Source organism: Fusarium vanettenii (assembly GCF_000151355.1).
Source record: "Fusarium vanettenii 77-13-4 chromosome 7 genomic scaffold NECHAsca_22_chr7_11_0, whole genome shotgun sequence".
Taxonomy (NCBI): Eukaryota; Fungi; Ascomycota; class Sordariomycetes; order Hypocreales; family Nectriaceae; genus Fusarium; species Fusarium vanettenii.
Window position 1 is genome coordinate 299,031 of NW_003315863.1, and position 25,801 is coordinate 324,831.

General features: G+C 50.8%; 12 protein-coding genes across 12 annotated transcripts; 6 read left to right on the plus strand and 6 right to left on the minus strand.

Annotated features, from left to right (window-relative positions):
* The first annotated feature begins 995 nt into the window (after positions 1-995).
* NECHADRAFT_101141 (uncharacterized protein) lies at positions 996-3,165 on the plus strand. Its single transcript, XM_003044348.1, has 4 exons — positions 996-1,836; positions 1,873-2,272; positions 2,333-2,688; positions 2,766-3,165. The coding sequence occupies exons 1-4, from the start codon at positions 1,045-1,047 to the stop codon at positions 2,937-2,939; spliced, it is 1,722 nt and encodes a 573-aa protein (XP_003044394.1). The 5' UTR covers positions 996-1,044; the 3' UTR covers positions 2,940-3,165.
* Positions 3,166-3,509: 344 nt separating this feature from the next.
* NECHADRAFT_83077 (uncharacterized protein) lies at positions 3,510-4,334 on the minus strand (the record flags this gene model as incomplete). Its single annotated transcript, XM_003044476.1, has 1 exon — positions 3,510-4,334. The coding sequence occupies one exon, from the start codon at positions 4,332-4,334 to the stop codon at positions 3,510-3,512; it is 825 nt and encodes a 274-aa protein (XP_003044522.1).
* Positions 4,335-4,573: 239 nt separating this feature from the next.
* Positions 4,574-5,802, minus strand: NECHADRAFT_101142 (uncharacterized protein). The gene has a single exon (XM_003044477.1). It carries the CDS (start codon positions 5,778-5,780, stop codon positions 4,809-4,811), a length of 972 nt encoding a protein of 323 aa, XP_003044523.1. The 5' UTR covers positions 5,781-5,802; the 3' UTR covers positions 4,574-4,808.
* A 266-nt stretch (positions 5,803-6,068) lies between these two features.
* On the minus strand, positions 6,069-7,830 carry NECHADRAFT_95151 (uncharacterized protein; the record flags this gene model as incomplete). The annotated part of the gene is made up of 5 exons (XM_003044478.1): positions 6,069-6,415; positions 6,467-6,650; positions 6,718-7,041; positions 7,100-7,703; positions 7,754-7,830. The coding sequence occupies 5 exons, from the start codon at positions 7,828-7,830 to the stop codon at positions 6,069-6,071; spliced, it is 1,536 nt and encodes a 511-aa protein (XP_003044524.1).
* Positions 7,831-8,236: 406 nt separating this feature from the next.
* On the minus strand, positions 8,237-8,929 carry NECHADRAFT_83080 (uncharacterized protein; the record flags this gene model as incomplete). The annotated part of the gene is made up of 2 exons (XM_003044479.1): positions 8,237-8,346; positions 8,539-8,929. The coding sequence occupies 2 exons, from the start codon at positions 8,927-8,929 to the stop codon at positions 8,237-8,239; spliced, it is 501 nt and encodes a 166-aa protein (XP_003044525.1).
* Positions 8,930-9,603: 674 nt separating this feature from the next.
* Positions 9,604-12,434, plus strand: NECHADRAFT_101143 (uncharacterized protein). The gene is made up of 5 exons (XM_003044349.1): positions 9,604-10,066; positions 10,121-10,165; positions 10,361-10,519; positions 10,589-12,007; positions 12,065-12,434. The coding sequence occupies exons 1-5, from the start codon at positions 9,625-9,627 to the stop codon at positions 12,112-12,114; spliced, it is 2,115 nt and encodes a 704-aa protein (XP_003044395.1). The 5' UTR covers positions 9,604-9,624; the 3' UTR covers positions 12,115-12,434.
* Positions 12,435-13,797: 1,363 nt separating this feature from the next.
* On the plus strand, positions 13,798-15,221 carry NECHADRAFT_83082 (uncharacterized protein; the record flags this gene model as incomplete). Its single annotated transcript, XM_003044350.1, has 5 exons — positions 13,798-13,977; positions 14,033-14,137; positions 14,193-14,283; positions 14,332-14,737; positions 14,792-15,221. 5 exons carry the CDS (start codon positions 13,798-13,800, stop codon positions 15,219-15,221), a joined length of 1,212 nt encoding a protein of 403 aa, XP_003044396.1.
* An 850-nt stretch (positions 15,222-16,071) lies between these two features.
* NECHADRAFT_83083 (uncharacterized protein) lies at positions 16,072-17,195 on the plus strand (the record flags this gene model as incomplete). The annotated part of the gene is made up of 3 exons (XM_003044351.1): positions 16,072-16,098; positions 16,137-16,897; positions 16,946-17,195. The coding sequence occupies 3 exons, from the start codon at positions 16,072-16,074 to the stop codon at positions 17,193-17,195; spliced, it is 1,038 nt and encodes a 345-aa protein (XP_003044397.1).
* A 95-nt stretch (positions 17,196-17,290) lies between these two features.
* NECHADRAFT_83084 (uncharacterized protein) lies at positions 17,291-19,795 on the minus strand (the record flags this gene model as incomplete). The annotated part of the gene is made up of 5 exons (XM_003044480.1): positions 17,291-18,168; positions 18,222-18,858; positions 18,936-19,206; positions 19,265-19,528; positions 19,692-19,795. 5 exons carry the CDS (start codon positions 19,793-19,795, stop codon positions 17,291-17,293), a joined length of 2,154 nt encoding a protein of 717 aa, XP_003044526.1.
* An 839-nt stretch (positions 19,796-20,634) lies between these two features.
* On the plus strand, positions 20,635-23,647 carry NECHADRAFT_45867 (uncharacterized protein; the record flags this gene model as incomplete). Its single annotated transcript, XM_003044352.1, has 3 exons — positions 20,635-21,068; positions 21,255-22,774; positions 22,830-23,647. Coding segments are annotated over 3 exons (2,772 nt in total), but the record flags the coding sequence as incomplete, so codon positions are not given.
* Positions 23,648-23,933: 286 nt separating this feature from the next.
* NECHADRAFT_45683 (uncharacterized protein) lies at positions 23,934-24,791 on the plus strand (the record flags this gene model as incomplete). The annotated part of the gene is made up of 1 exon (XM_003044353.1): positions 23,934-24,791. The coding sequence occupies one exon, from the start codon at positions 23,934-23,936 to the stop codon at positions 24,789-24,791; it is 858 nt and encodes a 285-aa protein (XP_003044399.1).
* Positions 24,792-25,079: 288 nt separating this feature from the next.
* Positions 25,080-25,550, minus strand: NECHADRAFT_83086 (uncharacterized protein; the record flags this gene model as incomplete). The annotated part of the gene is made up of 1 exon (XM_003044481.1): positions 25,080-25,550. The coding sequence occupies one exon, from the start codon at positions 25,548-25,550 to the stop codon at positions 25,080-25,082; it is 471 nt and encodes a 156-aa protein (XP_003044527.1).
* Between the last annotated feature and the right edge of the window lie 251 nt (positions 25,551-25,801).

A 25,801-nucleotide genomic window follows, 5' to 3' on the forward strand; every position in this document is an offset into this window, starting at 1 on the left:
ATTTACAAAAAGAAAATGAGTGTCAGGAAGCCATAATATTAGAGGGGAAAGAAAATATTGTTCTGGCAGAGTCCTGTCAAGTGCCACATGAGGTTGCCAATTTTGGGAGACCAACCGCCCACAAAAGAGCACAGATATCACGAATGGCAAAAAAGATAATGAAGCAAAAGAAACATACAACACCGGGGATTCACTGGTCGTCACCGACCCAACTACTAATCCGGCGCTTCGCAGCTTGACTCTGGGGGAGCAGACGGGACCCCGTATTCTCTACGAGCTATGGTCGTATGTGCTAGGGTTCCGGCGACAGCTACGTTATCAACGTGGCCTCGACGACGATCTCAACATGTACGAGAGTTACCTTGCAATGTTACCTTACCTAGTCGTCTTCCCAACCTGACCTGTTGTTGTTAGTGGATCGGGGTAGATAGAGAGTCCCACTACTATCTGATATAGAGCTGCGAACTATGGCGTGGGTAGCTTGAGACTAACGCAGTCCGTTGGTAGTGTATTTTCTCGATACCAGTTCTATGGAATTAGCACCAATTTCTTATAGCCGTAAGCCTCATGTTTAGTGAAGCTCGCCCAGGATGTAGCTGCTGCAGATGACCGGGTTAACAATTTAGACCAGGCATTTCGCTCAAGAAAAGGAACGACACCCTCAATGCTTTACGCGACTGTGTAAAAACCTTGAATTATCTAAAGTACTATGCTTATCGCGAACAGAGGAGTTGTGTTGTTGGTGATTACTGTCTTGACGGGCCTGGTGCCTATTCATTGATGTCCGCCAAGAATGCCAACGCAAGCGAATTGCGAGCAGGGGTGAATGACAGCCTGAGCACCTTGGCTGGTGCCTGGAAGAGCTCCACCAAACGTCCAATAGAATTGGCATCTGTGCTGTCGCACGGCATGCCCCTCTGCCTGAGGCACTCGCATCAACAACTTCACGGTCAGATTACTGCATCTTGCTCCTTTCCACTCAACCCTTTTTTTCTACCCCTTCTTCATCTATCGAGACCCGACAGATATCATACTATCTCGATCATGGCGTCGGATTCTCCTTCTAACTCAATTGGCCTTGCCCTGCGCACTCCCGAGGCGGATGTGCCTGACGTAGTTTCACAATCTCCGGGTCCGGACCAACACCGTGAAAGCGCGCCCCTCTCGCCAACCGGTGAACAACGCAAGCATCCTGTCGGATGGTCTCTTAACGATGAAGAATACGAGAGCGAGAGCGAGAGTGGGAGTCAAGATTATAGCCAGAGTACGCCCCACGACAATACTGGCAGCGACCATCAAGATGGCGGTTCTCTCGGCCAGCTTCAGCAGTGGCTCGAATCACACTGCAAAGACGCTCTCTTCGCCTGTGGTGGGGCGATACCAATCATTGCTGGTGCTCCAGAGGTCGATGCACCAAAGAGAGAGCCATCTGCAAACGAAGAACTCCCGTCCAGTTCAGCCTCCGACCGTGCCTCAAGCTTGAGCTCAGGCACTGCTCCGTCAGCACCCCCTCACCCCCCAGTCACCCTGCGATGGGACCCTCGAGATTCGATGACTCCCGCCGCCCATTGCAAGTTGAATTTCCCTATCGAGGAGTCTAGCGCGGACAACCTCGATCGCCTGCTTGCTGATATGGAGCCCGCAGCGTTTGGTCGCGGAGGAGAACATGTATACGACGAGAGCTACCGCAAAGCTTCCAAGATGGACCCTTACCGTTTCACCACTAGCTTTTGTCCCTATACCTCGGGCATAGTCAGTGTCGTGTCTCAGCTCCTCCTCCCAAATCCGCTTTCAGAGAAACAGAGGACTCTCAAGGCTGAACTGTACAAACTCAATGTCTGTCCCCGCTAACCAACTTCTGCGATAACTCAGCTAACCTTAGCCAAGGTTTATACTGGGCCATCTGGTCACTTCAGCTCCCATGTCGATACTCCTCGCTCCCGTTCTCAGATCGGATCACTGGTGGTTTGTTTGCCTGCGCAACACAAGGGAGGTGCCTTGGAAATCCGTCAGGAAGATCAACTCATGCACTTTGACTGGGACAATATGGATTCCGAAGGGCCCCAGATTCAATGGGCTGCATTCTACAGCGACTGCGAACATGAGGTTCTCGAAGTAACCTCCGGCCACCGCATCACCCTCACGTACAACCTGTATGTTACTCGGGGAGATGGCCAGTTGTCAAACCATCCCAATGCCCTTACCATTGACCACACGCCTCTTTTTGGGCACCTTGAAGAACTCATTAGCGACAAGGAGTTCTTGCCAGACGGTAAATATCTGTCCCTATCTCCGTCTTCATCTCGTAGCTATGATCTCTGACTCTTTCCAGGCGGCTACCTTGGCTTCTACACCACCCACACCTATCCTCACACTTTTGCACAGGCATGTTTGACCGATACCTTGAAAGGTGTTGACATGAACGTTTGGCAAGCCTTTCAACGCCTCGGGTGTGGCGTATGCTTGCGACCAGTCTTGATCACCGATCCCTATGAAAGCCGTGCCAAGCCCCGCCATATTGGCACTGAGTTTCCCCTAGATAAGTACAACTGGACTATCGACGAGGAGGAGGATTGGAAGGACCTTCTAAACACGGGCTGGGGCCTCGAGAAGCTTGCCATAGAAGATGTCGTCTGGCTGAACGAAGCCGACGAAGGCACCGCGCAAGCAGCGTTTACTTACATGACTGTGAGTTTGATTCCCTACCTACACCCCGGAATCTGATGACCCCCTGCATTGTTGGTAGTATTTCTAACTCTAGGCAGTATGGAAATGAGCCCAGCACTGATCTTGCTTACTCCCTTTGCGCGATAATCGTCGGAGTCCCAAAGTACACTGACAACGGGAGGATGGCATTGAAAACAACCTTTGATTCATCTGAAGCGGATGAGCGTAACTGGGACGAGCACCCACCATACCCTTTTGACGATGGCATGTAGGGTTGGAGGCATGATCATCTGCTGGTGACATGGAATTGGTGGTGGAAGCTTGTGTAGAATCTGGCTACCACTGAATCATGAGGACCAGAAGTCAAGGTCGAGTTGATTAAAACGAGGGTTCAAATGGAGAGAGATCGTTGCTGGGCGGAATACTACCGGAACTAGAATAGTGCCTGGAGCTGGATATGGCTGCTATGCGCTCATCACATTCAATGTTCCTTCCTAGAAAAGTGTGCAAGTGTTGACTTGAACTATCCCCTCCTATGACAGTGGTTACTTGTATTCTTGCGTTGGTACTAGAGCCTAGTGGCTTAGAGATGGAAGCCAAATCTAGATCAACTAGATCAGCCTAACCTTGACAATAGCCGCGAACGTCAAGTAACCTGCTATCTACATGGTGAGGTTCTGACCCTGTCTCGCCGCTTGCAACTCTACACACTTGGCCATCAACTCCAAGTACCATACATATTGCTTATTTCCGACCACAAACGGGTTTGGCAAGCTGCATTTCTTGCCTGAGCACTGCCGGTTTGCCAGAAAATCCAAATTTTGTAGAGTGTGATCCTACGTCTAGTGGTTGCTCAACAGGACATCCACCCCCGCATCCTTAGCCAGGCGACTGAACCTCAGAAATGACTGGACCTGGGTGGTCTTGTCCTCCGCCTTGCTGGGAATGCCTCCGCCGCCGTACAGTCCTGCAACATGCTTTTCGCCACGGTCATAAACGGGGAATATCAGAGAGATGGTGCCCGGTGTGTGACCTGGAGTCGAAAAGACGCGCACCGTGGTGTTGCCGATCTCCAAGACGTCACCCTCGTCAAGAGTCTTGTCAATGCTCGGGGTGCCTTGAAGTTTCTTCATACCAGCCCATGCCGCACTGGAGGCGTAGATAGGGGTATTAAACGTATCCTGGAACCAAGCAGCTCCGCCGTAGTGGTCGAAATGCTCATGGGTGATGGCCAAGGCCTTGATGTCACGAGCAGTATATCCAAAGGCCTTCAGTCCCGGGATAATGACCTTCTCGGCTTCTTCAGCGTTGTTGAGCGCATCAATCAAGATGATTCCGTCACCTGTGCCGATAGCCCAAGATGACACGAATGAGTAGCCAACAAAGAAGAGGGAGTCGAAAGCCCGAGCAGGGGTCACCCAGCCAGGAGTCTGGACGTTGTTGGAAATCGTCGGGTATTTCTGGGAGTTGATGCATCGATGGACATAGTCATACCAGAGCCTTCCCTGGGCAAGCTCTTGGGCCTCCGCCTGAAGGCGTGCGACGTTGGCGACCTGGGGGTTGGGGAACTCGGTGATGTTGAACCATGTTGAGAAGTCAGTCCCGCCGTTCTGTCCCAGTGCCGCAGGAAGAGATGAGAAGTAGACCAAGGCCTTCCATGGGTTCATTTCATAAAAGAGTTTCATGATCTATGTAGAAGAATCGACTGGCAACAAGGCGTCTGGCCAGGTGGGGTGAATGCGAGGGCATCTACACTTTTATAGGTATCCATCCGAAGCGGATATTGCAACCCCCGTCACGGATTATAATCCCAGAGTCGGATTCTACCCCGGAAGCGGTAGGTCTCTCCGATTCGGAACTGACAAGATAGGGAGAGCCAATGGATGGCAAGCACATGGAAGATACCTTGGTCTTTACGTGATTTACATTTGATCAAGTCTCTTTAGAAACAAACAACTATAGAGACCAAGCCGTAATCGGCACGCTTTTCACATTTCCATGTGTCTCCCATCAGCCTCTCGTCGGGTTAGAGTTTCTCATTCCCTAGGTCAGCTCGCTCTCGACTGTTAGTTCATCCCTTCCGCCACAATCCTAGAAGAGCCCACCGTCAACCTGCCATGAATTATCAAACTTTCCCACCTTTAGTCGGAATAGTACAGGCAGTAGTCGCAATCATCAATGATGTCCCTACAACTAGTCGGATAGTCGTCGTAGTCATAGTCGTCATGGTCCGACTCATCGGATCGTCTTGTCTTGATGGCGAACTCCCCCCTTCTGAAAATGCTATCACCAGCGCGCAGTCGCTGGAAGACACAGCGTCCAAACATCTCCTTCTTCACTAATTGATCCGTGGTTTCTTCCTTGTTCGTATCCACCACGACTTTGGTCGTCTTGGGAAGAGCCCGGTCTAGGTACTGGAGGATCGACGTCAACCAGGCGGTCCATTTACCCATGCCTTCGCTTGAGTATATTGCGCCAAACTCATCGCGATAGCCAGGCCCCCACATCGGGACAATGATGCCCAGTATCAGAACGTTGCTGAGGATTTTATCCCAGATGTCCGAGTCCAGGGGGGAACCCTGGGTAGTTCCACTGGGCCGCAGGACCAGAATCATTTTCCGGATACGCTTCTCTGCTCCCAAGCCCAATCCGAACAAAGTATCAAACCGAGCATCATGTTGATCATTGAATATGAAAGTGTTACCTCCGTACAGCATTGGCGTCACCTCATCAGTAATCTGGCGGCAAACGAGAAGTAGCCCGGGAAAAGCGCTCGGACCAGATGTGAGGCCTTGTGGACGGTGACGTTGAGACTCGTGACAGTAGTCATCAAGCCCACACGGCTCATAGGGCGGCTCACTGTCGGTATCCTCTTCGGGGTCTGAGGAGGAGGAGTCCCAAGATTCGACTATCCCGGCGTCGTCGTCAAGCGCGACCGCATTACGCCAATCGTCGGGGCGGTTTTGAGAGTCAAAAGGCCAAGAGCAGTTGAAACAGAGGTTCTGGGGGGTGCAAAGGCGAAAGATATGCTGACGGATTTCCAATGGCATGGATAGGAGGGTGCAGGGTGCACTGGGGCGCGATGGGGGAATAATAGACGCCATTGTCATCATTGCCGCACAACTTGGGCTTTGGAAGAGCAGAGAAGATAAAATCAGAAAAAAGAGCTGGGTCCAGCGGTGTGGGCTCCAGTGATCATTTTGTTGGTAAAAATCTTGGGTAACACAGGGAGGCCGACCACGACTCCGCGTCACCATGACCACATTTGTGGGAGAGGCCGTTTTGTGTTTGGTCCCGTGATTTACCGTCTTCCTACTGTCTTCACGGTATTCGGGAGACAATGGCAAAATTTGGAGTGTGCTCGAAAGGCAGCAGTCGTATGCATTAGTATACTGGGCAGTTCAATAGATATATCGAAACCCCGGCTGTGGGAGCTGACGGCCAGATGCAGCAGTGGCTTTGCCTCCTCCTTCTGTGGCATCGTTCCGATCCTCTTCAGCACGCTCAAGCTTCTTGTTCTCCCACTTGTGGATGTAGCGTAGCAGGAGGGCAAGCAGAGCGACGACAACACAGATGGCCGCGTTTGCGCTTCCTCCGGGTCGGTACTGAGGGCTATCGCTGCTGGGATAAAGGTATGACCCGTAAATGGTTGCGGTATTGCCAATCATGTTGCAAATAGCAATTGCGGCTGAACGTTTGACAAGCGGACGGGGAAAGGAATTTGCTACCCATGACACGATGATTTGGTCTGTAGAGAGGTTAGTGACTGCGTAAGCTGGGATTGCATAGATCGACTCACAGGAAGACACAGCCCCCATTGGCATAAGAAACATGGCAAAGAAGCGGGCCCCAACGACAGTTGTCCCGGCAGCAATCGCGTTTCCGACGGCTGCCAGCAGCATGAGACAAACAATGTGCAAGGATCTGTCATTTGTCTTCGCCGAGCTCAATGTCACACAAATAGAGAGGAGGAAAGTGGCAAACTATTCGGATGTCAGCAAACAAAGACGAAAACATGCGATCCACAAAGGGAATGAGTCAATCACATACCCAAGCCGGAGCCGTAAGCCACAAGGTAACGATACGACCATAGCCAAGCGTGCCAACAATGGTGGGAAAGAAATACTGGAAAGTCTGCGAGAGTAAGCTAACGTGCTGGATGAGCAGGAAGACGTATACGCGGTAGTCACGGACGGCCATCTTGACACCGTCCCAGACAGTTTGTTCGCCATACGTATCGGCCTCGCTGATGTCCTGGGTGAGTCTCCAGGCAGCAAAGGCACGTTCCTCTTGGGTCAACCATTTGGTGGTGTGGGGGTAGTCGGGGAGAATAAAAGCGGCAAGCATCGCAAAAGCGATGGCTGCCACACCCTCCTAGTGAATTAAAACTGTATGAGTACAAAGATGCCATGTGATAGAGAAATCAACTTACGATGATGAATAACCACCTCCACCCTTCGATTCCCTTCGATCCTTCAAGCCCACCAAGAATGGCCGCGCCCAGCAGGCCGCCAAACATATTGGCCAAGGCATTTCCAGCATAAAGCCAGGCCACGCGGCGAATAAGCTCAGCACGAGTGTACCATGAACTCATGAGAAAGATGGCGCCGGGGAAGAAGGGGGCCTCAACAAAGCCAAGGAAGAATCGAATGACCACAAGGTGTGTGAAGGAGTGCGCAGCGGCATTACACGTCGACACAACTCCCCATAGGCAACAAGAGGCACTGAGGTACCAAGAGGGTCGTACGCGGGTGAGAAGCAAGTTGGACGGCAGCTGCATCAGCAGATAGCCGACGAAGAAGATGGATGTAGCCAAGTTGAAGTCGGTGCCAGACATTTCTAGGTCTACCTCCAGGGTACCCTGACGCGCTTGGGCAAGGTTAGAGCGATCTAGGAAGTTGAGCAAGTACATGATGACAAGTGTGGGCATGAGTCGCATGTCGACTTTTCGAAGTGTCCTCTTATTGAGTTCGTTCTGCCACTCTGTGCTCTGGTTATTAAACCACTCGGTCCACACTTCGATGCTTGTCTCGTGGCTGGCAGGGGATTTGATGGCGCCAGCACTCTTGGCCTCTTCCAGCTCGACAGATGCTTTAGGGATATCCATGATGCAATAAGATGTGAATGGTTGAGAAGAGCAAGATTGAAAATGGGGCAGGTCATATTAATGAGGGGTTGTACTACCTAGATATAACTGTCCGACCACAAGATCAGCAGAGTGTATCCGCTCACTTGACGGAAACATACCATCGGCAGAGGAGAAGTCAAGTCATAGACCAACCAGCAACTTCGATAAACGCTGGGATCGGCATGGGATGCAACATCAAGTATACCCCGCAAACACTTCCGAGGCAGTTTGAGCGGAGGAGGAACCAGATGTAGGCCCGAGATGGTCCTATGATCATAGGTGTCGGATAAAGACTTCATGGTTCCCCGCAATAAATATGTTACCCCAGATATGGCCATCGTTATCCGCTGGTCAGGGCAGACCTGATCATCCTGGTATGCTCCACTGTCGTTGCGGGAGCACAGACAACCATGACTCGTGTTTGTCTATTTGGGGAAGGGATCAGCAGTTGCAACTGACGTAGTTAAATGCTCTTGTTGATGATAGGGTATCGAACGACAGTGGACTAGTGTAAATGTCTTTTGATGACTTGCTCCATGATGGAGAGATGACTGATAATAAGAGTAGAGAAGATAGCTTCTAACGTAGAGGCCTTATAGAAAAAGTCTAATTGTAAACACTCAAACCCTCGAGCCCTCTTCACCTCCTACCATGGCCCCCCCGGTGTACATTATAATAGAACGGCTCAAAACCGGGCAAGGCGTCGCCTCTCTCAGCTCTCCATTCACTGAAACTCTGCTTACCCTCACGACAGAGCTTCTCCTTTCTGAGCTTTCTCTCTTCCGCCGACTCAAGTTCCTCCGCCGTTGTTTCAGGCAGCGGAGACCAAATGTCGATTTTGGTTGCGTGCTGCACATGCTGCACATGCTGCACATGCTGCTCCATCCGCTCACCAAAGTTACTCCTCTGAAAGTCCTCGATGGTCGAAGTCCCCCGTTCCAGGTCGCGGTACATGGACGCCATATCTATTTCGGGGGTAGGCTTGGGAGTCGCAGGCGGCATGACAATCAGCAAAGGGTCGGTGCTTGGATCCGGCAAGGTCAGAGTGTTGAATGAGAATTGTGACTGACGGCTTTGACCTTGAGAGGTGTCAAAGTCGGAGTAAGGCGTGGAAAGGAAAGGCGTTGGGAACATGTTGTTGTCGGAGGGAAATCCTGATGATCCAGCGTAGTCCGTATTGTCGTGTAGGGTAGGTAGTTGATGTGATTGAAGGCCGAAGGCTGGCTGGTAATAAAGGATATAGAAACGTGCTAGTTTTCTTTGTGTTTGCTTTTGAGTTCGAGTTTCCAGCTCTAGGAATATAGATTCCTGGTATCAGTTTATGAATCATGTGTGTTGCCTTGGGCGGCCTCGCTTTGGCAGCTGATTGATGTCAGAGACTGATAGCACAGCCACAAGGGTTGTCGGAGCACAGTCAGTCCCCTGCGTTGTTGGCCCCTCATAGACCTTGGTGTTATCGTCTCCATAGGCATTACAGACAATTCTATTAACCAGAGATCTGAGATATCCAAATGAGCGGTTAGGGCGCAGCCAGTCTCGTAGTACTGGGCGTTCTAGGTAGAAGGCTCACTGTTTGGGATGGAAGGCAGTTTGGTACCGTGGCTGTGCCCGTGGCTAGGGTGGGTAAGTATGTGGCTTTCTTCACCTGTGGGCCTGTGGCTTTACCTGTGGCTTTACATGTGGCTTCACACCTTGGATGCCTAGCTCGCCCAAGCGGGGCTAGCTGCCTTTGAACTTCACCTTGTTGTTTCACGGGCACTTCAGTTCACGCTCCTTCAGCTTCATCTGACGAGCAGAGCGATTTTGTTCTTCTAGTAGACGTCTCCATCATGGGTCAGCGACACCAGCTGTTCGTAATCGCCCGCGTGGGCAAGCACTATCGCTCCCTCGCCGCCGTCCACCATCAGTGGTTGTACGGCGTGTCGGCCCTGCGTTCATGCCTTCGACTGCTCCGCATCTTTTCAGACCCGGGCAACCGTTTGGCCCTGAAGCACGAACTGGATCTCGCTGCTGCTTTTTTCAAGGACAAACCTCCTCCTCCCTCTGAGCCAGAAGAGTATCGAGATGCCGAAAGTACCACTTGCCCTTTCCCGTTCATCACGACTTGTCTGGCCATCGGTGCTAGCTACGACTCCAAGACGGGCCAAGTCCAGGCCATTCACGAGCTTCGATACGACATGGGCTATGACCAAGGCGACAACAATGACGGTATAACCGTGATTGACGTTACTGATTTGGATCATGTGCGCTATTGCTTTGTGAACTTTGGCAGTGAGTCGTTTCTGTGTTGATATCAAGTGGTCTTGACTGACAGTTGTATCTTAGGCGGCGATATCTATGCGGCAGATGAAGATGATGAGGACCCTCAGAGTAAGGTACGTACAAATAGAGAGACTAGCTGACGCAACCGACCCTTTAACACGCACCTGATGAGCAATGGTCAAGTTGCGTCGCTGTTGTTACTCTGTCTTGCCTCTTTCGTATCCGACTTGCTAATAAGACTTATAGTTGTCCATGTCTCTCATCCCTAGCTACGCTGAGTTGGGCTGTCTAACAAGTGAATAGACGCTCCCCCTTCCGACAACCCCGCTACCGAAACTCCCTTGCCCGGACGAGAATACCTGAGAGGCTACTACAGCGAGTCAGATGAGATGGTGCAAAGGAACATGGATGTTATCGAGGCGCTCGATAATACGCCTCTTGTCGAGGAGGTGGCACTTGCAAGTACGTTGATGCTGGGCTAGAGACAATCTCGCATTCAAAACTATTACCACACCGTACTGACCTTTACAGGAACCTGGCCATGGGGTGGCTGGAAGAAAGAAGCCAAGCTCAAGGCAGCCGAGCCGCTGTACGACACCCATGATGGGAACACGACCAAGTCACTCCGAGATATGGCTGCTGCCAAACTGTTTGACCGTCTTCTCACCTCGCCAGATGATGATTTCGACCCCTCCCTCCTGGATGAAGTCCGAAATTTCCCCGGCTTTCAGCGGATGGTCAAGGAGTACCTCCTTTGCCACCCTGGAAAGGTTGGCCCAACGCATGCTTCCGCCCATCTTCTTCAGCTAGCCTACGCTGGTGAGGACTGTCTGCAGTGGAATCTCTTCACGGAACTCGACCCCAAGACGATCAAAGTGGCCCTCGCGTCCGACGCACTGAAGGGTGCCACAGGGATCAGCCTTACAGCTTCGCGTAACCACGAGCCCGCAGAGCTTTTGAAGGCCTTGACCTCACTCGACCGTCTACACACCCTGCAGGTCCTGGACCAACCAGACCGTAAAGATGAAGGCGCCAGCAACCGATTGTTTGACGCTCTGGCCGAGTCAGACCCTCCTCTGGCCCTGAAGAAGCTGACGCTTACTGGTCTGTATGCAAACGGAATCCGTCAGAACATTTGGCGCCCCTATCGAGACCATCCCAAAACTCTGCCGGCATTCCCAGTGGTGCAACTGCTTGTCAGTCATGAAGGAAAGGATAGTGGTTTCGTCGCTTCTTCTGAATTACAACTCGAGTCCTTCTACCTTGGCGACGCCCCCCTGACCCCGACCAGATTCATCAACGGCCTTTTCCAATATCTCGCATCTCAGATGCTGTGTTTGCTCAGCTACAACGGAACTGGCCTCCAGTGCGCACACTGCTTCTCATGCGGACCTCCGGCCCTTGGAGAGGACAAATCTTCAGAGATTGCGGCACTCCCAACTGAGGCATACACCATCGCCAAGGGATCGTACCACTCCAGTGCCTACAAAGGCGTACAGTCCAAGCTGCGGGATCTCACCCCTGATAGCTGGATGGCTGTTGTGTCTAAGAAGAGCGACACCGAGTTCGCGGGTGTCGACAGCCCTAGCACCACGCGCATGCGATTCAAGTATGCATTCGTCCGCTCCAAGGCGACCATTCAGGTCGACCAGAAGCACTGGAGGGGCTCTGATATTCAGCCTGCTGAACTCGAAGTGGCGGACATGGAGGAATTCCTTCACAAGACTGCACCTGAAGTCGACACGAGCAAACTTGCCTACCACATTTCCAACCTCGAAGACACTCTTGTGCAGGCTACGCGTGCACGAACTATCCTGACAACACCTGATGAGGAGCCTCTTTTCTCTTCGCTCAGCCCTGATGAGGCCTGTGTCATACTGAACAAGTTTGTCGCCGCGATGCCGCAGGTGCAGCAGGCTGTGGCGAGAGGCTCGAGATGGGGCATCGGTGGTAAGTGCAGGTTTGCCTTGCCGTTGCTTGGATGGAAAGCTAATGTGTTCATTTTAGAAGATGCTTGGATCTCTAAGCTCGGGTTTGATGCCGATGAGCCGGTCTGATTTTTTTAAGGCGAGCTTAGATCGTTCCAGCGCCCTTTGATTGAACGACATGATATGTCTTGTTCGTGTCATGGATTTGTGCCCTTTGGCTTTCAACAGTGGCAAGGGCATCTTCTGAGGAGAGTTGGGTATGGAGCCACCTGTCAGGCACCAGTGCTTCGCAAGGTTATCTAACCTCTGCAATGATTAGCACAAGGTGTCTTGTAGCGTTCTGTAAATCACCCAACTGAAGTGCGTTGAGTTATGTACTCTCATTGGTTTCGCAGCTTTTATCAGATGGTGAAAAAAGGTGTTAGAGTGTTGCTGTCTCCTTGGAGGCTAGTACATCTGCCCAAACCTGTCTTGGAATCGCGTTTATCGGCACAGGCAGGGACAAGACCTACGTGACTCGCTCATATTCATTACACAGCCTCCATTTGACCAAGTTCATGCCAAGTTGATAGTTCACAGGCGTCAATCAAAGGCCAAGCTTCCTAGCCAGGAACGGAGATGGTGGTCTTGATCCGCGAGCCAACCAACTTTCGGCATGCTTCACTCGAGGCCTGCCAAGCTGCCACCGTCCCAAGCCTCGCGAGATGAACAAAGACGTAGATCCCTGGGCTTGGCAAGCTTAAAGTTCTGCCCGACAACTGACATGGCGTGCGCTGACCATGGCCATACGGATCCGCTCGGACTGTGCAGTGCCGTAGTGCTTGGGCTGACAGGCTGATGCAGGTCGAGCCCGGGCGGGAGACTTCATTCCCGGGGTCGATCGATGTTTGAACCTTGATATCGACTGATATCTAGGTCATCCGTTTGACCGGGTTGGATGCCACGCGGTCTCGATGTTTATAAGCTTTGCTCTTTGGTCATAAAGTGGTGAGACTCTAAGCTCTAATGGTTGCGAAAATTCCGTGTTCCGTCTTAATGCAGGGGATTCCTACCGACGAGTCAGGTCACTGCATCCTCCAAGCCACCGTAATCCAACTGCATTACAGGCACCGCGCGCGTAGAATTGAATTGCCTACTTCGAAGTTCGCGCTGAGATTGTCTCAGTTGGTCCATCACCAGGTTTCAGCCGGAAAAGGATGTTGACGATTAGCTTTGGTCCAAGCACCGCATTCGGCGCGAAAAGGTCAAACGCCATTCCAGCCAGGTCGTGATGTTGGCGATCAACTTTGCAGTACCCGATATCACCTGGCAATTGAATGTCTCGCTTAATTATCTTGACAAGGTGGCGGCCGCTGGTCAGAGTGATGTCCAAGACGGGGACTGATGGGAACCAGGTTATAGCTCTAATTCCAGGGTCCATGGAGTCGGCTTTCAGGGGATCACATGCAGGGCAAGCCCAATGCCAAGTTCGACGACAGATTTTCCCTGCGCTAAGCGTGGCTATCAGCCCCTGCGCCGTCTAGCCAGAGACAGTTGTCTTGAGCAAAACGTGGCTGTGGCGTCGAGGCGCGAGACCTCTTGCAGCGGGGGATGGTCGGAATGCGATTCCGTTCATTCTTAATAGATGTGTGTGCCCCCCAAAGTTCTGGAAAGATTCTTGTTTCTTTTGCTGGACGTTGAACGTTATGATCATTCCTTTGCGGGGGACGATGACATCTGTCGACTAAGAGATTTATCAACAGTTACACGCATCACAAGTCGCCTCGGTTGCGTGTTCTTAGACCTCACTCAGGACCACCTCGACACCACAACATGGCAAGCGGACCACCACCAGACCCGGTTGGGGAGACCGAATCCAAGGGCCCTCTTCTACTGGATCTCAACATAGCCCTGATCGTTTTGACCACCACTGTCATGGCCACGAGATTATACGCTCGTGGCATCGTGACCAAGGCCCTTGGACTGGACGATGTGATAGCGATGGTTGCCTATGTAGGAGCACCACACTAACTGAGTTCTATTGCATTGATTAACGCCTATTGAACAGTGCCTTGCTATCACTTTGTCAATCCTGGAGATCACAGCGGTTGGAAAAGGAGCCGGAGCTCCGATGAGCACCCTTTCACCAGAGCAGCTCAATGCCTTTTTCTCTGTAAGTGAAGTCCCATTGGGTTGATGATTGCGGCGCTAACTTGAACTTCTTGAAGCAACTACCAATTAATCAACTAATATTCTTCCTGGCCTGCGGCTTCGTCCGCCTATCCATCTTGGCCTTTCTTCCTCGCCTGAGTAGAGACCGTAGGTGACCTGCTGATTTGGATGCCTGACAACTAACATTACCATCAGGCATTTTCATGCGATGCATCTGGGCCACAGGAGTGGTTATCTTGACCATCACTCTGGCAGCATTCTTCTTTGTCCTCACAGAGTGCGATCCTATCCTGTATGTTGATGGCCCGGATTCGCGAGTGGTGCTTTCTAACTCCCCCAGGGACCTCTTCCACGCTACCAAACCCAACAAGAAGTGCATCAGTAAACAAAAAGAGGCTTATATGATGTGGGCACATGCAATTGTTGGCATCTTCATCGACGGTGCTCTATTCGCTCTTCCGATCTGGGTTATCCGGAATAAGATGGCTGCTGGTGCAAAGGCCATCAAGGTCATTCTAGTCTTTTGTGTCGGCTTGTTCGCTATTATGACGGGAATCATTCGTCTCAGCTTTATCGTCACCACTGACTTTAGCGTCAACACGTTCGTCATATTATCTTCTCATTCTACTCAAAGGTCTTCCTAACATCGATACAGGACCTACAAGATGTATCGGGTAGCGCCTTGGACTGTTCTGGAAGTCCATGTTGGCCTCTGGTGCGGCTGTTTCCCATCTCTCCAGCCCCTCCTTCGCATCATCTCCTTCAAACTCGGCCTCCGAAGTCGTCTGGAAAGCACCTACAAACGAACAACACGGAACACGGGGACAGGGGGTCCGAGCAGTCACAACTGGCGCGCAAGCGGGTACGTCAAGCAACAGAGTACTGTTGATCAAGAGCAGGAAAGCGACGGCGCGGGTAGGAGGGGCACCGTGTCAGGTGCTGGTGATTCGACGACGGAGATTATGCCGATGGGAAGCATCGATCATGTTGGTAGGGGTATTCGGATGACGACTGATGTGATAGTCAACGTGGAGGACGGTGTTGACGATGGGAGGGAGAGGAAAACGACGTGGGATACAGTCTGACGTTAATCCTAGACTTAGCAAGCTTTCTTTAATAGTTGATACGATATCCTATGTTTACTGATAAGCATAAATATTTCTACCAACTCGACGAGCCTAAGAAGATGCACCAATTGGAATCATTAGTTAGTAAAACTTGTATACAACCTTCAAGGGTCTATAATATTAAAAGGTAAGAACGCTTCTACCTCGCCACTAAACATTAGCCAAAGAGAGGAGTGCCCTCACTGGAAAAGTACTCTGAAGGGTATTTGCCACGCCTGATAAGTATTGTATGCCATTTAACATTATAGACCCTTCAGGGTTGTATCTGAAAAAAAGATATTTACGGCTGCACATATGAGTTATTCCTGAAGTGAGAGGGGTGGCTTCGGGATAAGAAGATGGATCTTAGCTAAGTCTGCCCGTCTGCAGCTTTGGACAGGAACGTCTATGACAATGTCATGGGTAAACATTATGACGACTACACTCTTGTGAATCGCAGATCATGACATGAGACAGGACGGAAATGAAAGACAAGATCGTTTCTACCAACCTATTCTACGCGTCATTGATGTCATGGATGTTAATGTGTGTCGGTGGCGCCAGTGGTGATGCGATGACTTGGCCTCGCCTGCCGATGAAGATAAATACGGCACGAAGGACAAGGCTTCTAGAAAAACCAAGCAGCAAATTACTCCCTTAACTCAGTCTGATGAAGGCTTCTACGTTTCATCGAAGTAAACGCATTGTCCATTTTGGGATTCCTACTCGTCAACTTGCAGCAGCCACACACATCAGATCGCCTTTTTCACTGAACCGACCTTTCCATACCTCAGAAAAGTCTCCTTTTATAGGCACACGCGGCGTCAACATGTCATCAATCATTGAAAACGTCAAGGTAAGATATTGACATTTCGCCCCTCTCCCCCACAGTAGCTTACCCCTGACCAGAACACCATCGCCGAAAACTTTGGTGGCCCAGCTGTAAACTTGAGTGCAAGAAATTTCACCCTTGAAGATGTCCCGAATCTGGAAGGCAAGGTCGCAGTTGTTACTGGTGGTAGTGAGGGCATTGGCTACGGCATCACCCATATTCTACTCAGTAACGACATTGAGAAGGTGTACATCATCTCCAAGTCCGAAGACATTGTCAACGGCGCCAAGAAGTCTTTCGCCCATGAACTTGGCCAGGAAAAAGCCGATCGCATTGTCTGGATCAACTGCGACTTGAGTAATTGGCCTGAGACGAAGAAGGCTGCTGAACAGATCAAGAACTCGACTGATCGTCTGGATATCCTTGTCAATAATGCCGGCCGGGGAATCATGACCTATCAACTCACGGACTACGGCGTCGATCGACACATGGCAGTGAACCACTTTGGCCATGTTATTCTTACCACCTACCTTCTCCCACTTCTCAAGGAGACCTCTAAGAAGCACGGGTTAACCCGGATTGTGAACCAGTCTTCGAACGCTCACCAGGCGGCACCGAAAGACACCAAATTTGACAGTTTAGATGACCTCAACCAGGACCTAGGTCCCAATGCTCAGTACGGAAGAAGCAAACTTGCAAATCTTCTGTATGCACGATATCTTGATGACAATGTCACAAGAAACGGGTTCCCCGACCTGATTGTCAATGCCACTCACCCGGGTTTCGTCAGTACGAGACAAAGCACAGAACACGTCCATGAACCGTACGTATATCCTCTTCCTTTGCCTTGAGTCATCTAATACCCCAATAGTTACCCTCTCGCTGGATACATGGTGTCCACAGTCATGGAGCCTTTCAAGAAGGACCAGTTCGAGGGAGCTACGAGCGCCGCTTACGCTGCCACGACGACACACCTTACCGGAGAATACCTCTGCTGTCCAGCCACGCCCGAGCATGGAAGCAACCTCTCTCAGCAAGTGAAATTAGGGGAAGATCTGATGGAGTTGACAAGAAAGGTCATTAGTGACAAGTTTGAGCCTTTTGATGATAGAAAGTTTTAGTCATTATTAGTTACGGATAGATTTGCAATCAAGATCATTTGTCCTTTTCATGAATAACATCTGCGAAAGAATCTATTTGTTAAAACTAAGATTCGTCAATAGGTACGCCAAGTAGACTTCATCTCTGTGATGTCCACCACCAAGCTCTGACCCGGTGACCGTGGATGAAAATTCCCAGCCCTCAAGTCGACATGAAATTCTTCAGGGATTCTATATCGCACCCTAGTACTTCTCTCTGGGCTGACAAGTAAGAATTTGACCGAGCCTAAACATTCATGCATACAAGTAAGAAAGCTATCAATGATCATCGTAAAATCATCGGCCCAGCCCCATAGATTTGTCTCAAAATGCGAAACACCGTCGACAACGCAGCATAATGGCGAGCTGAAACTCAATCGACAAACGAGTTGTTCAAAGATGTAGCAGAGAAATCGTGTCTCGAAGTCGTCTGGAGTTTTTCTTGCTGAAAATTCTCGCTCCAGAAACGTCAGATCAAGTGGCTCATGGTCAGGCCACTGGAGGAGGAGTTGATCGATAAGACTTCGCATGAGGCCATGGGGCCCGCATAGTCCCGCATTGGGATTTGTATGCTGTCCGGCAAAGAAGTGCAAGACAAGTTGGGGCTGCTGTGGCAGAGAAGAGAGCGATGGGTTGTGAAGCGGCCCAGAAAGCGCTTCTACAAGACCTGAGCAAAAGACCGACGTAGGAGCAATTTTGCCGATGCTTTGATCGCCGCAGTGTCCATCAACGAGTAGCATACCAGACTCGGGGCTCATCAGCCATGACTGGAACTTGGAAATTGCCATGAGGTAATTGGCCCGAGAAAGTCCCTGGGAGCTGAACTCGTGGTATTTTCGTAGGACTAGTGCAAGATCTTGGAGAGGGGCAGCCCTCTCGGTTTCATTGCAGATGGCTTCCATCACGTCCAGCATTGTGAGTCGTGATGGTGTAACTGCTCTATAAGACCCTGCCTCTGTTTGCTCGGTCAGCCATGTATGCAATCCTCGCGCAGAAGAGTATACTAACCCAAAGACAGCCGCTGGCTCCGTAAGGTCTCTTGGCCAAAACTGTACATCATATTCTTGAAATCTTCCACCCATTGTACAGACTGACCGATGTGGCTGTGCGTCTCTTTATAGTCTGCTCTCAAAGCGTCAAGCTTCTCTTCGATGGTCGCTAATCTTTGCTCTGAAAGTTCTTTGTGAGAATGAAGCTCAACGTGCATCTCCTGTAGGCATTGATAGCTCTCGACCATGCCCATTGTGTTCATGGCAATGCCCCTTGTGTCCAAGCGCAACCGGCATTGTTTTACCATGTCCTCTGCGTTCTTCACTGGCTTTAGGATGCCATCGACCTCGGCCGAAGAGTCGCCGAAAACGGACTTGCCAAATTTCTTGATTTCTGTAACCCCATGAGCAAAGAATGACCGGGTAGCTTGTCGTTTCATGATATACTCACTGGAGCCGCTGCTCCTACGAAGGAGAACATCAATTAGAAGTGGGATAGCCTTGACTAATTGACTGTAGAGATTACTAACAGCAGAGAACAGGGATTCGTCTCGGGGATAAATCTGGCGGAGTTGCTCGGCATTGACGATGCAGCTAGGTATATGCTCGAAGCTTTCAAAGATTTTCTCACACGTATCTGCTCTTCTCTTGACAGCCTAACAAATTCATGAAGCACGTTAGACAAATTTGCTCGGGGGAGTTCAAGTGGCAATATTCCAAAGGTGATTCTCACGTTAAAGATGACCAGCAGTCCTCCCTTGAGAACTCCTAAGCCGTTATCTTGAGGGATGCTTTCCAGGAGGGGTACCATGTTTCTCGAAACTCCTTGGCTACGGAAGGAGCGCCGAATAAGATTCCCGTCTGCCTTGGCCCGATAAAACTTTGTGGTGTCCTCAAGTTCAGCGACAACTTGATCCCATGAGCAGGAATCGGGGTTGAAGGTGTCCCAAAAATCGGTCTTGGGCTGTGTCTCCTTATATCTCTGGATTGCAGCTCTCAAAGTCCTGAACAAAAACGTTAGTTATTTCTTTGCGCAGGAAATGGTTTCTATGTACTACTCACGGGTTCTCCAATGTTTGAACAAAGCGAGAGGTGTCCTTGTCATAGAATTGGAGTGCAACTGAAGGGGTCCCCATTTTGCTCGAGTAATCTTGGAACCATTCATGAAAGATAAAAATTTCTTGATCGTCGTTCATTTGTTCCCGTAGAGTCACGGGCAGGTTTCGCTCCGTCATGCCCTCTGACAAAGTGGAATGAGTTTTTTGGTGGAATTTGCTTTCTTGTGATCGAGAATGCACGATGAGAGGGTGCGAGTGTGGAGGATATCTGGCAAAGAAGATAAGACAGGGAAGGACGGGGCTCTGTCTGTATGTCTGGAAGCCTAGCGCTCATCGGATGCTCGACAGCCTGGTTGCTACGCGTTGGGAAGATTACGTGAGTAAATATGCAAAGCAGAGGGAACGTCTGACCTCAAGATGGCTGCATTTACGAGGCAGTGCTTGTCACCACCTTGAGACCAGGCTCGGGGGATTTGTCGAATTGAATGAAGTGAGGAGGCGATGGCCTGACAGCCTCTTTGTGGCCTACAGGCATGCTGATTGGAGGCCGATGCAGCCTGCAGGCTCAGCCACCGTTTATCAAGCAGGCTCTGGTCCAAGCTGAAATGTATTGATCCTTGGATGTATCACACGGGTCAGATGAGGGCTGCCATCCTTTTCAGTTGTCGCATGGCATTGGCGGAGGGCCTGGCAAGCTGAACACACATATTGGATTATGAGCATGTTGTCTGACCGCCCAATGTTACATTCTGCAGACCCAACATGAACGGGTAATGATCCAAGTTTATGAAGCAATACTTGATGGAGGTCACATCGCTCTGTTTCTGCTGTCCCTGGAGTCATTGAATGTTCAAAATCGAGCGACTTTCAGACCTGCTGCTCCCCTTTTCTGCGAATCCATTGCTACCATTGTATTTTTCAAACCCCTTTCACTCATAATCTTCCTCTAAAGGCGTTTCCTTCGCTATTCCTTACCATGGAGGACCATCCCAAACAGGAGGCGGAACCCGCCATCATTCAACCATCACGCCCCGAAAATCCATCAAAGGAACCAGAGACTGTGTCTGAGATTCCAGGAGACATAAAAGCACCCGCTGAAACACTTGGCGCTGCGTTGGAAGACACACTGCTGGCGAATACACAAGCTGTGAGCCAGAATGTGGCAACAGGCAAGTCTAGGCTCAAATTCCTGACAAATATCGCTTTCTAACTGTTTACGTTGTAGACGCGCCAGAACAGGCACCATGGCATCAACGTGTCACCTATGACTGGCTGAAGGAGGTGAACTCGCGCTTGACGACACTTGAAGGCAGTCAGGCCAAAGACGAAAGTAAAAATGCGGATGCGAAAGAGGAGACGGAAACAATCCAATCGATCAAGACTGAGCCCAAAGTCCGATATTGCAATTGGGAGCAGTTCAAGAATCGCTACACCCCCGAAGAATGCACCTTTGCTATCGAAGTGCTCCTGGCCGGAGATGATTTGGACGGTGAGATGGAAGAAGAGCAACTGAAGCGACTGCCTGCCGAGAAGAGGGAGAAGCTCATCGAAACAAAACGAAAGAAGCCCTCCAGACGACCTCGTGCCGACAAGAGACCCGACAGACAGCGCATGGAACGTGTTCGCATTAACTCGTCTGCCATCCTGTCATTCATTGGTGGAGTGACAGGGGAGATGTCATGGGCAGAAAAGCCCCACACCTTCCTGAGGCCTTTCAAGATCTTGATACACTTTCATGATCAGCTTGAGGAGGAATTTGACAAACTGAAGGCGAGGTTTGAAGACGATAGCCAGGCCACGCAAGAGGTGTCACAATCCGAACCTGGTGCGGATGGGAGAGGGAAAAGCTCAGTTGAAGACTCGTCGCAACTTGCCGGAAAAGAGCCACAGGTCAAATCGACAGAGGACGAGTTGTTGAGCAATGCGCCAAGTGTTGCTATCGAGAGTACAAAGCCTGACACAGAGCCCATGAAAGGGGAGTTGTCGATTGGAAGCAGTCCCATCTCACGGAACAAACCAGTTTCTCATTCTTGGGAGAAGATAACTGAAGCCGGGTTCAAAGAGATCAAGTGCTACATGGAGCTTGCTCGGGAACGGCTTCTCCCAACCTACCGCAAGTTCGAGGAAAAGGATCACACCCAACGTGTCAAGGTGCGTTACGACGACCTTTGGTCTTTGTTCCGCATCGGAGAGTTCGTCTTCTTTCGACGTGATTCCAAAGGGAGCTCCTCGAACACGGAAGCCGAAAATCATCGTTCTCCTGATGGGCGACAGAAGAGCCGGAGGCTGTGGAGACTGCACTCCATCGAGTCAGCCAACGTGGACTGGGCTGTACAAAACCTGGACAGCGAGAACGGGGACTTTCGCCGCAACACGTTGGAAAAAGAGACTGAACTGAAACTCGGAGTCTACTACATCGACTATGACGGAAACTCTTATTGCGGCCTCTCCTACCTTTGGACGCTGCAGCCCTTTGAAGGCGAAAAGGACGTAACTAAACTGGATTTCTATCCGGCGCGGTTTGAGAAGGACTATGAAGCTAAGATCTCCAAGCTGGTGGACTCGGGAGAGAGGTTCCAAAAGTTGTTACTCTCGACGGAGCCGGCTGTCCAACACGACGGCTGGACACTTACCCATGACCCTGCTGGTTCGAAGCTGGAGGACGAAGCTGGCAAGACGGCTGAATACGTTGACAGCGATGTCATCATCGATTTCCAGGAAGCCTACCAGATGAATCCATCGTGGAAACCAAGTTTCTTTTCCTACAAGAAGCCCACGTTTGAACCAGAGACAACATTTGATGAGTTTGCAGTCATCCAGTGGTCTGGGCCAGATCGCTCCAAACCCATCACCAAGCTCACAGAAGTTGTCGTATCACTGGACGATGTGGACACGCTGAAATGGAACAAGTTCGCAGATGAGGACAATTTCATCATGGACCCAGATCTGAGGCCCGTCGAGAGTCGCCAAGCCAAGCGCGAGGTGACAGGTCAAGACCTTGCGCTTTTGCCCTCACGCATGTTTGTCTACTCTTTGAGGAATCGAAAGTTCATCAACGCAGATGTTCAAAACCTGAAGCCTATCCAGCTCATGTCGGATCCTTTTAGCGACCTCAAGATTGAGGAACCTCACAAGCGACTCATCAGATCTGTCGTGCAGGATCATTTTGACAAGAAGTCGATCCAACGACAACTGCGAGCACAAGACATTGAACCACTGGAGCAGGATTTCATCCGCGGAAAAGGCAAGGGTCTCGTTATCATGCTGCATGGCGCACCTGGAGTGGGCAAGACTGCCACAGCCGAAGCAATCGCCGCTGCGCATCGGAAGCCCCTGTTCGCCATCACTTGCGGTGATCTGGGCATTGACCCTCGGGAGGTTGAATCGACCTTGTCTGAGATATTCCGGTTAGCAAATTTGTGGGATTGTATTCTGCTTCTTGATGAAGCCGAGATATTCCTGTCCCGTAGGGAAAAGAAGGACGACAACCTTCAAAGAAACGCCCTGGTCTCAAGTAAGTGTCCAACAGCAAGTGCTTGACATATACCCCCGCTGACCAAATACCACAGTCTTCCTCAGAACCCTTGAGTACTATCCAGGAATCTTGTTTCTCACAACAAATCGAGTCGGCGTTCTGGATGAAGCGTTGAATTCACGCGTACACGTGAGCATCTACTTCCGTCACCTCGACGCGGAACAGACCATGGCACTCTTCGACATGAACTTGAAGCGATCAGAGATGATTGCACAGCAAAGGGCTACCAGTAACAAGGAACCCCCATTGATCATCAAGGCAGAGGAAATTAGAGGCTTCGCACTCACTCACTTTGCCAAAAATGCTGGAGGACCAGGCGGACCGGGTACGTGGTGGAATGGACGTCAGATCCGCAATGCCTTTCAGATCGCCACTTCGCTTGCGTATGCCGACGCGAGAGACCAAAAGGATGATGACAAAAGGCATCTCGGACGAGAGCATTTTGATCAGGTTCTCCAGGCCATGGAGGAATACACTCAGTATCGTCAGGACTTGTTACACAAGACAGACGACGACCTTGCCGCGGACCGGGAGGAACGCTACTTGCGAGTCGGCGGTGACAACTCTGGGAGACGTGAGAGTCCGCGTTACGGGCCCATGTATACAGACTATCCGAGGCCTCGGTCGTTCCAGTATCCGCGCCCGTCCTATCCGGCCTCCCCTTCAGGTGCCAGGGGATTTGCTGGGCGAGAGGGTGAGTATGTGAGACAAGATCCTGATAGTCCAACACCGCAGAGACAAGAGCCGTTCTTAGCTCCTGGGGCTTATCCTGCAGGCGGGGATCGGCCCATGTCCCGGGGCGAATTCCACGATCAGGGTCGGGATTATGGACATCCGAGTCGACGGATGTAACTAGGTGGCAGAGCTTTGGGGATTTCTACCTAATGCTACAGTGGCCAATGTAACGTATTGGCCTTCCTTAGGTATCTGTGTCCACGGTATCTGTGTCCAACCTTGTGCTTAGAGGAAGGTGTCGTGGCTGTCGGTGGCTCGCTTTTGTCTTGGCGAAATGACTCATCAAGGTTCTCAATATGAGGTACTTAGTTAACCTCGAGGTATCCCTGGCACGTTGTCTTTACTATCTGAATTCTGTAAAGTTTGACTTGTTGATAACCTCTCTTGCTTGGCTCAGTGCAATATGTCACAGAAACCCGCACCTACTGCCATTGGTCACTTCGACTCGGCGGCTGCTCAATATGAAGCCTCTACCGGTGGATGCACTCGAGAACTAGCTCGCTTGCTTCTCGACATTCCGCAACTCGAGAGCATCTACCAGCCAAGCGCTATCGTGCTCGACAATGCATGTGGAACCGGCATCGTGGCCGAGGAAATCGCCCTGCGTGCTCATCGAACAAACGCAAATGTGGCCAAGATTCACGCCGTCGACCCTGCCCCCAACATGGTCGAGATTTCTCGCAAGAAGTTGGATGCCCTTGGAGTATCTGCCACTTCAAGCACCGCCGTAATGCCTGGCGAAGAGCTGGAGTTCCAGGATGAGACGTTTACCCACAGCATCACAAACGTGGGTATCCTCTTCTTCACGGATGGAGATGCAGGGGCCAAGGAGATACATCGCACTCTGAAGCCTGGTGGTGTCGCTGTGGTTACTTCTTGGGCTGCTCTCGGCTATCTAGAGGTCATTCGCCCAGCCCAGAGTGCTGTAAGGCCAAACGATCCACCATTCAAGCTACCTATTCCGGAGAAGTGGTTTGATTCGGCTTTTGTTGGAAAGTGCCTCAAAGACGGCGGATTTGCAAATGTCACCGTCTCTGAGCGTATTGTTTACTACGGCGCACCTTCTGCCGAGGACTTGCTAGGCCTAATCCTGAACTCGTTCAAGATGCTTTGGAAGGACTGGTCGGAAGAGGACCAGAGCAAATTCCGTCAAGTGGCTGGTGAGAAGATCGACAAGGCATCGTCTCCCTACACTATGAATGATGGAAGCCAGGGAGTAGGTCTTCCCATGACAGCTATTGTTGCTGTTTGCCAGAAGTGAGAACCGTTGGTAGGTACTTGAAAGGGTTAGGGCTTCTGGCTAGGCAGGAATAATTGCGGCTTCAAATATTCCAATTTTACTCAGAGTTTGATGTCATGAAACTAAAGGTCTCTCCCATTGTCCAACGCCTCAATACATAATCACCAGGAACAGGGTTCCGCTATGAAGTGTCAGGGGGCGATATAAGGGGGCAATTCTACGGTAGGCAAGATGCAATACGGCCAAAAACCGTGTTCCTCTAGCCTAATAGCTACGGACTACCCTGCCTGAGTGCCATCCTCACGAACGCTAGTTAGGAGGCATCGCCATTGCCCTCCCAACTCCTTCAGTCGGCTTTCGTGGCTTGTTGACGTTACAAATCGCTCTTACAGGCTCGTCCGTGCTCTTTTCATCCGCCACGTTGTACGACTTTCTGACAGACTTCTCCTTCGACTTGACTTCAGCCCTCTTCTTCTTTTTTGCCTTTTTCACAGGCTTCTTCTCCACCTCCGTCTTAGTCTCCTTCGACTCTGTTCTGTCTTCGTCCATGATGGCTGACGGCTCATCCACGCTCCTCATCTGGATTGCTCCAGCTGCTTCGAGCGCCGACACAACATCAACGTTCGGTTCGTTGGCCGCTTCGACATAAAAGGTGTGAGGACCTTCGGTCAAGGTCCAGTAGGTGGATCCAAAGATCTCGGAGAGGGCCTCTTTGAGCGTCCCCTTATTGAGGATGGAATCCTGGCGGAAGTGGATGATGGTTGGGAGACTAGGCTTCATGATGAGCTAGTGGGGTAAGGTGTTGTCTTGTTGTGAGAGTTTTCTTTGTTTTGCGTAAAGAAGGTTGTTGTAGTTGAAGTTGCGTCTAGGAGAGAGCGAAGGAGTAGCTGGAATTTATAGCCGAATCTTGCTTTTAATCACTGCCTTGAGAAGTATAGATGTGATCTTCCTACCTTTAAACCGAAGGGAGTCAATCAAAGATTCATTGCGGACATGCGCCATATACTGTCCGTGCCTCATAGACATCTCTA

What these genes read in the sequence shown, in the direction of transcription:
- NECHADRAFT_101142 (XM_003044477.1), bottom strand. Translation starts at nt 5,780, where the DNA reads ATGATGACAATGGCGTCTATTATTCCCCCATCGCGCCCCAGTGCACCC.
- NECHADRAFT_101143 (XM_003044349.1), top strand. Translation starts at nt 9,625, where the DNA reads ATGGGTCAGCGACACCAGCTGTTCGTAATCGCCCGCGTGGGCAAGCAC. An exon ending in TTGCTTTGTGAACTTTGGCA is followed by an intron (nt 10,067 to 10,120) that starts GTGAGTCGTTTC and finishes GTTGTATCTTAG; the next exon opens with GCGGCGATATCTATGCGGCA. An exon ending in AGATGATGAGGACCCTCAGA is followed by an intron (nt 10,166 to 10,360) that starts GTAAGGTACGTA and finishes ACAAGTGAATAG; the next exon opens with ACGCTCCCCCTTCCGACAAC.
- NECHADRAFT_101141 (XM_003044348.1), top strand. Translation starts at nt 1,045, where the DNA reads ATGGCGTCGGATTCTCCTTCTAACTCAATTGGCCTTGCCCTGCGCACT. An exon ending in CTGAACTGTACAAACTCAAT is followed by an intron (nt 1,837 to 1,872) that starts GTCTGTCCCCGC and finishes GCGATAACTCAG; the next exon opens with CTAACCTTAGCCAAGGTTTA. An exon ending in CAAGGAGTTCTTGCCAGACG is followed by an intron (nt 2,273 to 2,332) that starts GTAAATATCTGT and finishes GACTCTTTCCAG; the next exon opens with GCGGCTACCTTGGCTTCTAC.